We start from the raw sequence: 12845 nt of genomic DNA, 5'->3' as shown, positions 1-12845 counted from the left end.
GTAACGTAGCTGGCTTCATTTCGCAATGTGAAGCGCCTCGTTTTTTTTATTAAAAGTCGAGGGTTCATTTTTTTCTTGCGGTCCAGGGTCGTCCTCCATTCTCCATCTCCTGTTTCTTCGTTTCTCATTCTTCTCATTTCTTCCACTCCTCTACATATTATTCTCTCCCCACACATTTTATGAATAATTCCTCCCCGCCATGTGACGCACCCCTGGAGATTATTTCCGAGATCTCGAAAGACAAAAAATATTATTGTAATGTATAAAAAAAAAATGTCGAGATTGTATTTTCTAGATGTTTTTCTCGTGCTAATATCAGAGAGTGAGGAAAAATATAATTTTGTTAATAATAGTTATTTCCGACAAATAAGTGACTGAAATTTCCACTCAATATTTCCTTTGAAACTCTCGTTTAAAGAATATTTGGTTAACAAAATTATATATTTTTTTTAATGTGAAACATTAAGACGGAAAGTTGAAGCAGTTGTTTCGGTAAAACTTGAAAATGCGTTTTTCTTAGAAGGAAAATTTTGAAAATGTGATTTAAAAAACCCAAATATTTTTTTCATTAACCGAACGACTGATAGAAATATTTTAATAATAATTATCCTTTCATTTTCATTTTTTTCCTAATATTTCCTGCAAATGATTTTCCTTTTTTGTTATTGAAAATAATAATTGAAAAAAAAAATTTCTGTCAAGTGAACGGTTCATAGAAATGTTTAAATAATATTTCTCCTTCATTTTCATTTTTTTGTACTTAATATTTCTTTTAAATGGTTTTCATTTTTTGAAATTAAAGAAAATGATTTAGGAATATTAATTTTCCATTAAGTAAACTATTTTTTTTCTATTTCAAATGAGGTAAATACCACTCAAATGACGACTGTAATGCTCACAATTGGAGCGTGATCCTTTCCACTATTAGGGAAAGTACCTTCGTGTACTTTACTGGTGGGTTGAGGTAGAATGACATCTTCACGACATCCACCTCTCACTTCGGTGTAATAATATCGCATTACCTTGAGAAATCGCTCGGGTCTCTCACTATCTTTCTATCAATAGTTGCAATTTCATTTCTGCAAACAGGTGGTATTACCTCGAGGCATCATTTTATTTTTAAGGAAGATCGAGGCAACATGGACTGAAGGGGTAAACCGAAGAGTGGGGTAAAATGGTCGAGGGGGATTCAAAATAATTATAAAAATCCCATACGACTGCGAATTTAGTCATAAGTGAAATTACAATTCACTATTTTATTTTAATAAATTTTCCTTCTGACTTTTTCATTGTCCTTTAGTTAGCTGGAGGGTGCACCATAAAAAATCACTACACTAACAAAATAATTAGTATAACCATTGTAATTTTTGTAGTAACAAATAAATAATTACTCTGACAGTTAATAATTGAAATTTCTGATTATTCTACTCTGGAGTTTATTTTCTAACTTCTTTCTATTTCTTTTATTTTCATTTTTATTTCTTCCTTCATTTTTAAGATTAAATATTGGTTTTATTTAACAAATTATTTTATGCCCACGAACTTTCCATGTAAATAATCCTCATTCATATTTCTCTCTTATTCATTCCTCTTTCCGCACTGAATGACTAACTCCGAAGGCAAATACTGACTATTCGACATTAGTTTGAGTAGAAATGTCATTAATAAAATGAGGTTTTCTCCACCGGTCCATTTTGCCGCACCCTTCCCTGCATCAACATTTAAACTCAGACCTCTACAGACAATAAGAGAAAAGAATTAAGAAAATTCCTCTAAAAAATCCAAAAAGTATTATTATTCATTAATTATTATCAATACATTTGTTATTACTTTATTACTACCCAATGAATGCTGTTTCATTATTCATTTTCATTTACTGTCCATCGGTAATATGCAATAAATTCTCAATTATTCAACTCCAAAATAAATAAATCCTTTCACAGGAGAAAAAAAAATCTGAAAAATTTGCAAATCTTTAATATTTTTTTTTATATAAATTATATTTAAACAAATATTCACAATTTTATGGCACCTACATTTTTCACCGAAACACCAGAGCCTCGAGGTTATTCTTTTGTCTATGCATTTAAACCTACTGGTTTATTCTGCAAATAAAAAAAAATTGAACAAAAATAAACATAAATTGGTCATAAACTGGATTCCAATTGTAAGAGGTGGAACGGGGGGGGGCAGGAGGAAAAAAGTAGAGGCCCAAAAGGGTGTACATTTGAAAACAAACAAATAAATAAATAAATAAACAAATAAATGGCCTTCTTACTTCTTCAACATTAATTAATCTTAAATATCGTTAATGATATAATTTATATGAAGTGAGAAACGAGAATTATCAAAATAATCTTTATCTCTAAAGTTTTCAAAAAATAATGAATATCACAAGGTGGAAGAGCCTCGAGGTTGTCACGATATGAGAGAGCAGACACCCGGGGGGAATTTAAAATCTAATTTCACATAAGTTTTGGGGAAAGCCAACACACAAGAGTGCCTTTATCCCATTTCTCCTCTCTCTATACCGTGTGATGCTACCCTCGTCGGCACCGGCATACGCTCGTAATTTCACTCGGTCTCGCAATTGCACGTTCTCTTGCCCTCTGCCCCATCCCCCAACCCCCTCCACCTCCCGCCCCCCCACAGTCGACCCATTTATATTTTTTTTATTTGCCTTTTATTTTTACTTCAACTCCTTTTACTCTCCACTTCATTTTCTGCACTTTGTATTTTATTGTCTCCTTCTGGATGTCTTTGTTATAAAAAATGTTAGATAACGAATATAATTGGGTGTCAAAGGGAATTTTGAAGAGGTTTTTGGGGGAGGGGGGGGGGGAGAGAATGAAGGGGAGGTGTGGGGGGAACAATTTTGATGGCTGGAATTGACTGTGGGAGATGAGGATATTTTTTAATGTTTTTAGAGGGGAAAAGAGGGGGGGGGGAGGTATTCATGTGTGATTGGATTTATGTAGGTCATATTAAGATGGACATTAGAAAAAAGATGGCGGATCGGTGGTTTTTGAAGGGGAATATTTCAGAAATTAATGATCTGATTTTTGTTAATTTTCGATCAAAGTTTGTTATCGTGAGACCTAAAAGTGTGAGAAATGTCAAATTTTTATCTCGATTACTTTTTGAGTTATGGCGCAGAAAGTAGTTTCAAGAAGAAAATGAAAAAACGAGAATAAAACTGAATTATGGTGGGTGAAATGGTCTTCTTTTAACTCAGTTGTAGTCGCCGTCGCGACGAGTATTAAAAAAATGGTGGAATCGATAATTTACTAATCGATGATGGAATTTGGGAGTTTTTGGAGTGCGATAATAATGGATTCCGATAATAATTATTGTGGTGTCGTACAATCTCTGTGAGAAACAAAACAAATAAAAAATGATAGACCTTCAAATTTTATGGTCCTCTTCAGTAAATTTTACGAAGCCACATATCATTAATTACAAAACGTATCTCAAAATTCACGATTTCGATAGGATTTTTGATCTGAGTAAAACACATTCCACTATTATAGTGCCCCCACCGTAATTTTGCACAAACTTTTCTTTGCATTTGTATCTCCAGAACCGCTCAACAAATAAACCAAAATTCAGTCTCAAAATTTCACTAATGAAAGTACTAATTAACAGACAAAATTTCACAATCTCTAAAAACATAATTTTTGGAAGATAATTCACATATCCAAATGTGTCCGTCAAAATTAACAAATCAATCAAAATCACAATTCGAAGAAAACAAAAAAATTTGAACGACAGTACAAAATTTTATTATATAAAATTGCACGTGATGAGTAGAAAATATAGAGAAGTAACAAAATATATTAAAAATTTACTTATATTATTATTATTATTTGGATAATATATAGGAATGAAATATCTAACAGATCAAAAATTAAATTAACTGTAAAACTAGATTTATGGCATATTAATTTTATTGATAGAAAACGTATAATTTTTTTTTGTTCTATCAAAATTGATTAATTATCATCGATTAAAAATTGGAAATGAAAAAATTCGAATCCTCGATAATTACTGCCATCGAACAAGGTCCGGTATAATTGAGTTATCATCGATGTACTCGTATCCGTAAACGAGGATTGTCCCCAATTCTGATAATATCACCTGGTCTGTATATTCACCGATAATTTCGTAAAGCGCACACAGTAATTCACGTTATGACATACATACATAATAGTTCACGTATGCGAGTACAGAAAGTAAACCGAGTGGCTGGATCACACGGATGAGAGAAAATCACTGGCGAATTTCACGTTTTCTGAGTTTACATTATTCATGACGATAAAAATGGAGAGATGTAGATGCTTCGCGGCATTTCTAATGGTGTTCTGTGAGTGTGTGTGTGGGTGGGTGGGTGTGCGTGTGAAATATAGAGAACGCAATTTTCGTAAATTTAATTTATTTTAGATGGTGAATAACAAAAGTTTTTAGGGGACGTTGTGGACGGAGGGAGCAGGAAACCTTAAGGTTGTTGACGTGTGAAATATTTAGAAAAGGGAAATTACATTTAGTGGAGAGTTTTTGTTTAATTTTTTTATGGTGAATTGTTCAAAAAAGGAGCGGGATAATTATCATTTTTAGTTGAGGATTGATCGTTTGAAGTTGAGATAGAAATTTGGGTGTTGAGTTTTTTAAAAGTCAATGGCTCGATAATTTTTTTGAATTAAATTGAATCGGTTGACTTTCGTTTTGGAGGACTAATTAGAGAAAGTTCATTGAGATAATTAAAAATAGGTAGAATTGACAATATATTGGGATGAACGGGGCATGGCGGGGTAGGCGGGGCACGATGGGTCTCTCAACATATTGGAAAATTTGAAAAAACGTTTTTCAAAGAGTTCGCATGTAAAAAAAATAAAAACTAAAAATTTAAGAATGGAATGAAATATAATTGAAACAATGAGAAATATAGAAATGAGTAAAAATCAAATTAATCAATTAAATTAATCACATGAATGACCGAGTTGCAAAAAATGAATAAAAAAAGTTGAACTTCATTTTCCAAATTTAAAAACTAAAGCAGACAAGTCGTTCCTAAAATAATAATTCAATTTCGTTAATTCGTGAGTGAAAAATTCACTAAAAACTGCCGAAAAAAATTTCAATTTCAGAATTGTCCTCTTCCAAACTAAAAAATCAACAAAAACGGTCGCACTTAATTTGCCAAATCTCCAATCTGAATCAAGCAAGTTACCCATAAATTAATAATTCAATTTCGTCCATTCGTGGGTGAAAAATTCGTACAAATCTCTAAAAAAAATTTCAACTTCAGAATAGTCGTCTTCTGAACCGAAAAATCAAGAAAAAGACTTGAATAGTATTCCCCAAATCTATAATCCGACCTAGACAAGTCGTCCCGACACATCCAGGATGTTCAGTATTATTTCAGTATTATTTTATCACTGACCACGTCTGCTCCGTCAGCCAGACATATGCATTCATGTTCCTAATCACCTCGAGGATTAGAAACGAAATAACTTCCACCTGTAACACACCAGCTGAGCTCAACAATCTAAACCATTACCACAAGAGAAGAGCTTCGTTGCAAAATACAATATTAACACCAATTAATACTAATAAAAAAAGCTAAACAACCAGAAACACAAAGACTATAGCACTCGATTTTTATTTATTTATCCAACAGAGCAAACTCATTCAACCCCGACTTTCAATTTAATTGATTATAACGTACGCAATTTGTTAATATCTATTAATGATGCTGGCTTCGTGTCTTCGATAAAATTGTATTGTTTAAAATAATTGAATCGTCGACATCGATTGGACGAATCTCCTTTTGCTATAGCGAAAGGCAATTACAAAAGACTCAATGAAATCCTCCCCAAATTTGCTATTTAATTGTACCCTGTGGAGCTCCACCGGGAATGAACCGATGTCAAAATTTACCAATTACCTGAAATAATAATGTACCACATGCATATGCATTTTTCATCAACACACAGATCTCTCCCAACGGCACATACACGGACTCTTTTAAAATCCACCCCTGATAAATCCTCCATGCGCGGAATTTCCATGAGGATAATACCCGATGAATATAGTATAACTGTTTGGCATTTGAGTTCACCACCGGCCAACCGATTTACCTCGTGGTTGGCTACGCAAACACACACTGTCCCTGGCAATCTTTGCAAATCCATGACAATGGTGCCATTAAAATTGGAAATCGGCCTGAAATTCTATGGAAAATCTAGATCACGAGTACGACGTTTAGATTTTTTTTTTTAATGGTCCTTTCATCATGGGATGCTGATTTTTTATTCCATAATTAATTCAATTCAATTCCATTATATTCTCAGAAAAATCTAGACGAGGTCGAAGACGTTTAGAATTTTTTTTTGAATTGTCCTTTTATGATGAGATGCTGATTTTTTATTCAATTATAAGTTCAGTTCAATTTGATTATGTTATTGAAAATCTAGACGAGGACGAAGACGTTTAGAATTTTCTTTGAATGGTCCTTTTATGAAGAGATGCTGATTTTTTATTCAATTACAAATTCAATTCAATTTGATTATATTATTGAAAATCTAGACGAGGACGAAGACTTTTATAATTTTTTTTTGAATGGTCCTTTTATGATGAGATGCCGATTTTTTATTCAATTATAAATTCCATTCCATTCGATTATATTATAGAAGCGATAGCTGTGGGTAATTGAATTGCAGATGCCAATGAACGAGGGAGGAGAAAGACATTTAGTATTCGCGGGCAGGAAAATTCTTTAAAAATTACGTGCCTGTTCCGTAATCTGCTGATGCACGTTCCACACACGGAAATTAATGTTGGATAAAAATTAAACATTTTAGGTCAAGTTTAATAATAAACTTGACCAATCGATTAATAAACAATCGATTGTTTCCAAAAATCGATTAATAAACAATCGATTGTTTTCATAAATCGATTAATAAACAATCGTTTCTCGAATCTCGAAATTCGATATTTCGATTATACCGCACCTTCTCTCCGAGTAATATACAAAAAATCGATTAATCAACAATCGATTCTCGAATCTCGAAATTCTATATTTCGATTATCCCTCATCTTCTCCTCTAGTAATACAACATGCATTGAATCAATCCATAGATATCCTACGATAAGAGGTATTCGTCCATTGTTTCAATTCAATCAGCTGATCACCGCAACATTAAAAGGTGCGTTCATCATTCCGATGTTGAGCAAATAATTCACTTGGGTAATGTCACTGACATTCGAACGACCTCGTTTTATTTTTGTCGAGAGTATCCAATAAGAATTCCCTCGTATTTCATTGTGGGATGTCTTCGGAATGTACTCACGAATGAAAATTCCCTGTGCCCACATCCACTCACATGTCGAATAGCAATTGCATTTCTTTCCATCCATTGGTAAAACGAATTTGAACGGAGAAAAAAAAATTCCCATAAATTTTCCGTCAACGTTTCATGTATCTTTACATTATTTAACTTTCATTTGCATTTTTCCCAGAGAAAAATAATGCAAAGACGAGGAAATTGCTCAATTCAGTCTTGAAAAAAAATTTCAATGAATTCGAGACAGTTATTATCGATAATAAAATTTTATCGTTAATATTTTAAGTTTATTGTTAATTAAATTTTCATCTTCGATTTTTATTCCAGGCAGTTCGTTCATATTTTTTACTTCAGGATTTTTGCAGTTGGATTAATGGTCTGGTGAATATTTTATAACATTTTTTAAATTGCTTTCAATTTTTGAGGAATGACTCGAGAGGCTGAGGAAAAAGTATATGGGGTATATTCCATCCACGTTTCGGGAGTTTATCTCCAGGGCATAAGAGTGGGAGAGGAGCCCTCCCACATTGGCTGACATATTGGAGATCGTTCCCCAGACGTCTAAGCCATACATGACCAACACTGGCTTACGTATCCAACGATTTGCACCACATACAACCCATTCATTCCCTTCAGCCCAATGTATGGAGGGCTTCCTGATGTCTTCAAACGTGTGCTTCAGGGTCTTAGAAAAGTATTATCATCCATTTGTTACCAACGATATTGGAAACAGAATATTTTACATAACGAAAGTGTGAAATAATTAGCTTGAGATAATTTATTAATTAATCGATCGAAAGAGATCCGCTCGTCACCAAGAGGTACAACACCCTGGACGTTGCCCTAAGACGTCTTATTCATTGGAATTGATTTAGGATAAAAGAGAAAATATAAATATCATAGTCCACACTCCTCAGAATTATCAACAATAAAAATGTTTGTTAATATTGAGTATAAACATAGAACGAAGAATATAATTTCAAAAATTCAACAAAATATTTGTATTGAATTTTACATTATTGATTTACGCTTTTGTAGAATTTTTATTTTCTTAAATATTAATGTATTTTCAAAAAATTTTTAATATTATAATATTTAGTGTCGAAATTAAATTAATTGATTAATCCTACATTAATATTAAGGAAATTAATCCTACAAAGACCTATTCATTCCATCTATAAATCACCTTTTAATAAACATTCAAAATGTAAACTCCAATAACAACCAAAGACTAAACTGAAACGAGAAAATGTCACATAATTTTTCCGTAATTTTTATAATCACCCAATTTATCATAAATTTTCAGTCGCTTTAATTTCGACATATTTACACTGAAAATCCCTAAATCCATAATACAACGTCAATCAACAATTCGAAATGATTTGTTGATGAGAGCCCAACATTCCCTGAAACTCGAAAAGAGCTTTTTCCTATTAATTTCATGAATAAATTGTTTGATTAACAATGTTACGTTGGAGTGGATAAACTATTGACAGAGGACATTACCATGTTTGAGCCGAGTGAAGAGAGTGGAATGGACAGCAAGCCCGGTTCATCGACCGGAGGGGGCTTTAATTTGAAACTTCGATTTGGTTTCGGCTCAGTCGCTAAAGTGGAAAACGCCATTGGTAAGGGGGAGGGGAAGGGGGGAGGAGGAGGAGGGATGGACGACTACAATTGCCCTCGAGTCCTTTACGTGGACCTCTGCCCCTCCTTTTCCAGGGAAACGAGCTTTCCCGGATCGTTTTCAAGTTTTAGAGAGCACAAGAGGGTGGATTGGGGAAGGGGTAGGGGGTGGATTGCCAATGGGATCGCGTGGGTTTAGGCCGATTGCAGGGAGTTCACATGGAAATCCACTCCATCTTTTATTTGGCTGGAGAGTGATAAGAGATTATGGAAATTATGAATTATGAGATTTTGTTTATTTAAAGGGTTATTTTGTTGAGTGAAATATTGGAGTGGATAGGGGGAGGTATCTGGAGTTAGGGGTGGGAATTGATCTGATGGGAGTTGGATTTCATGTGATGAGGTCGGTGGTCATCAGAAATTGATCAGATCAGATGAAGAAAAATTACTGTATCGGGCACGAAAATCGAGGTGGAAAATGATGGAATGGTGGAATGTTATATTTACACATAAAAATAACTATTGATACAATCAATTTTGTAATACATTTTGTAATTAATGATAGGTGGCTTTGTAAAGTTTACGAAATAGACTACTATAAGATTTGAATGTCTATTATGTTTTATTTGAGTTTAAATGAAAAATTGATAAAAATCGTTTAAAAATTTTTGTCTAGATTAGTTTATTTTATTGAACTTTCGTTCATTTTTTATTATGCCACACAGTAATTTTTCGCGAAATCGTTGTGATTGGTTGACGATGAGAGATTGTCTCAATAATATTAAAACGATTTAACTATTAACTTTAATTATTTATTACCGCACGCAGAAGGTATATATTTCTGGGATGATGTCTCCAGACAGATCAACTGACTCTTAGGGACCAAAGATTTGACACTCTAGACCCATTTGACAAAAGGCCCTTGTTCATTCATTCATTTCTGTTTCTTATCTGGTTTTATTTATTAAAACCATTCTAAACATTTCGGTACTGTTCAAAGAAAAATTGTAAAAACTATAACATACTGAGATGGACTGAAAACAGCTATAGACAGATGATTCATTTTTCTCCAGACATATCAAGCTCTTTCAATACATATATTGATCAGAATCTGAATTCGCAGATCAGGATCAATGCCAAGTAAATTCAACATGTAACACCTCACCCATTATTAACATTATTAACAAAAAAAAAATTTATTCCCCTGCAATTGCGCAAAATTTGACCAAAATATTCAGTAATTTTTATCTGCAATTTGATCAGCAAAAATAGCGAGTGGTCAGCGAAATTGACTTTCGTAATTTCTATTGAATATTTCCCCCGATGTGATTTCACACTCCGTCAGAAAATCAAAATATCGTGAAAATTGGGTCATTCCAGTAATTATTACGGCGCCAGCATCAGCACAGGTGGTGATATGGACCACAAAAAAAAAATCAGCGCACCGAGCCTCTCAAATTGATGGCATCCACTTCGGCAAAAAACGAAAAGAGTGCGACAGATTGTTCCACAAACACCTCTGTCTCCTTTTTTTCCCACGGGACAGTGCGATAAGCCGTTGCGCCAGTGCCCGGACTGTTATCACCGTCCATTCAGTTATTTATTCGTTCGTTCCCTGTCGCGAATAGCTTGTAAAAATTTGTGAGATCGTTATCCGCTGAACTCCGTCGGGCGTCCGATCATTATCACCGCTGAAATAAAGAGGAGATATAATTTGTTCGCTGGGAAAAAAAAAAAAAAAAAATTAGAAATTGCTCTCACCAACTCTTTGTAATTTTTCCCCTCTTTCTTTTTAATTTCAGGTGCCGATTGAAGCAGTGGAGACGAGATTTGCCCCCAACTTCCGTGATAATTACATTCCATAATGAGGCTAGATCGACTCTTCTACGTACAGTTGTCAGGTAAAACATAATATGAGAATTCTCAGGACGAATTAAAGATAATTTTTCCGGTCTCGAGGCAGAAAAATAATATTTTTCTTCGTAGTTTAGAGGAAAGAAAATGATTTTCTGGTCTTCTGTCATGAAAAATAAGTCCTCGTCTAGAAAATACTGTCTTCATGGTCGGTGATAGCTCCTTCCCGACTCAAACCAACTTTTTCAATGTTCTTCGTAATTTGACAATGAGCCTTGAAATAGAAAATGCTATTGTGACGATGACACCGTCATCTTAATAAAGTCTAGTTGTCGACAAATTTGACTGTGCAACACGTCGCATTCTCCTAATCTCTTCGAAATTGTTAGCGTAAAATATGTGATGTGTAATTAATTACGAATTGGAGATCGATGAAGGACGATAAAAATGAGTGAGGAATATATTACCCAATTTATGACGAGTGATGACAGTGATGTACCTCGCGAAATACTGGAAGAAGAACAAATTTATTTTAATGATACTCTACCTGATAAATCGCAAGCGACATATATAAAACGTTATGATGATTTCATGAGATGGCGAGAACAAAAAGAATGTGACTCATTTGATGAGTCAACTCTAATGGTCTATTTCGGCCACTTCATTACAATTCAGTTGATCCAATAAATCGAATTGGGAAAAAACACTTTTCTCGTTTTGCAACTTGACTACAGATTTTTTCGATATCTTCGTGGTCTTACAATAAACATTGTATTCAGAAAAAATAGCGTTCCATGTCCGGAAAAATAGTATGTCAGCCACGTCCAGAAAAGTGCCGTTCAAGGACGACGTGGTAGCAGCGCGAGCCGAAGGCAGCCGAATCCCGCCTTCGGCTCGCGCTGCTAATCTCACGCCGTCCCATAAAACGGCATTTTTCGCCGCTTGGCCGGACGATACCCTATTTTGATATTGAACAGAAAGCAACGAATGTGAGACGATAAAATTTTTTTGAAAAATCATAAAAAAGAAATTTATTTGCCGATAAAAGTTCTCGGTTGTCGATTTATTTCGTTCAATTTTATTGCTTGGAATCGATAAAACAACATGTGGATGTCCGATCCCAGCGGAAATGGGCTGAGTTTTCCATTGGAAATCGGAAATGAGAAAACATTCTTGGATACCACGTTGTCCTTTCTCCATTGAGTTGACATTATGGAGCGATAGCGAACGATGGAATTTTTTAATCGTCATTCCACCACGTTCGCCACCACCAACGACTGTACTTTGACCTCGGATTTTTCTTTCGCCACCTCTGTCCTATAAATCACTCCCGTACCCGCGAAATTAAGTCACTCATTTTTCTTGCTTGTCGTCTCGATATTTTGGTATTTAAATTGAATTTTTATCAGCGCAATGAATTATTTCAGTGGCGAAGGGGTAAAACGAGATATCTCACTTTTGATTGTTGCTCGGTTTTTGATGAATATCTCGAAATCTAGGGGAGATAGCGAAATTTTTGTTATTAACTTTTTTGAGGAGCGAATTGAGTTCTACAATAAATGTTATGATGAAAATAGCGGTATCTCGTTTAGATTCGGAGATATTGTCCAAAAACTCGACTGAGGGATGAGCTGGCTTAAGTGGATTTACCATTTCGATGCTGATTTATTCACCGGATATTGTTTCAGTGTTTTGAACAGGAGCCCTGAACACTTGATCAAAGAGATTATTCTGGTGGATGACTTCAGTGATCATCGTGAGTAATTAATTAAATAATTTTAATGAATAGTATGCATTTGAAAAATGTTATTAAATAGCGCGGTAATTTCTACAATTTTTTTCTCTCCATTTACTTTAAAAAAAATACAAAAATAGTTTTGAGTTCTCACTACTGTGAACTACTGAATAAATAAACTAGATAAACTAGATAAATTATTGAATCTCTTGAATAGTACAAAAAAAATGCAAAATATCAAATTAAAAATCAACTTTCATTTGATAAGTTTTCTATTTTATCTCCAA

The 12845-nt window shown here is 34.0% G+C and overlaps 1 protein-coding gene across 2 annotated transcripts in view; it reads left to right on the top strand.

Annotated features, from left to right (window-relative positions):
• Window positions 1–12845, top strand: part of LOC135169308 (polypeptide N-acetylgalactosaminyltransferase 2) — a 129906-nt gene that overhangs the window by 109963 nt on the left and 7098 nt on the right. For both annotated transcript variants that reach the window (XM_064134194.1, XM_064134195.1), the window contains 2 exons: window positions 10772–10870; window positions 12512–12579. In XM_064134194.1, the coding sequence (XP_063990264.1) occupies window positions 10772–10870; window positions 12512–12579 (167 nt within the window). The remainder of the gene's footprint in view (window positions 1–10771; window positions 10871–12511; window positions 12580–12845) is intronic.

The sequence above is a fragment of the Diachasmimorpha longicaudata genome, chromosome 14, assembly GCF_034640455.1.
Source record: "Diachasmimorpha longicaudata isolate KC_UGA_2023 chromosome 14, iyDiaLong2, whole genome shotgun sequence".
Taxonomy (NCBI): Eukaryota; Metazoa; Arthropoda; class Insecta; order Hymenoptera; family Braconidae; genus Diachasmimorpha; species Diachasmimorpha longicaudata.
The sequence above is the reverse complement of the archived record's forward strand: the minus strand, read 5'-3'. Positions and strand labels throughout refer to the sequence as shown.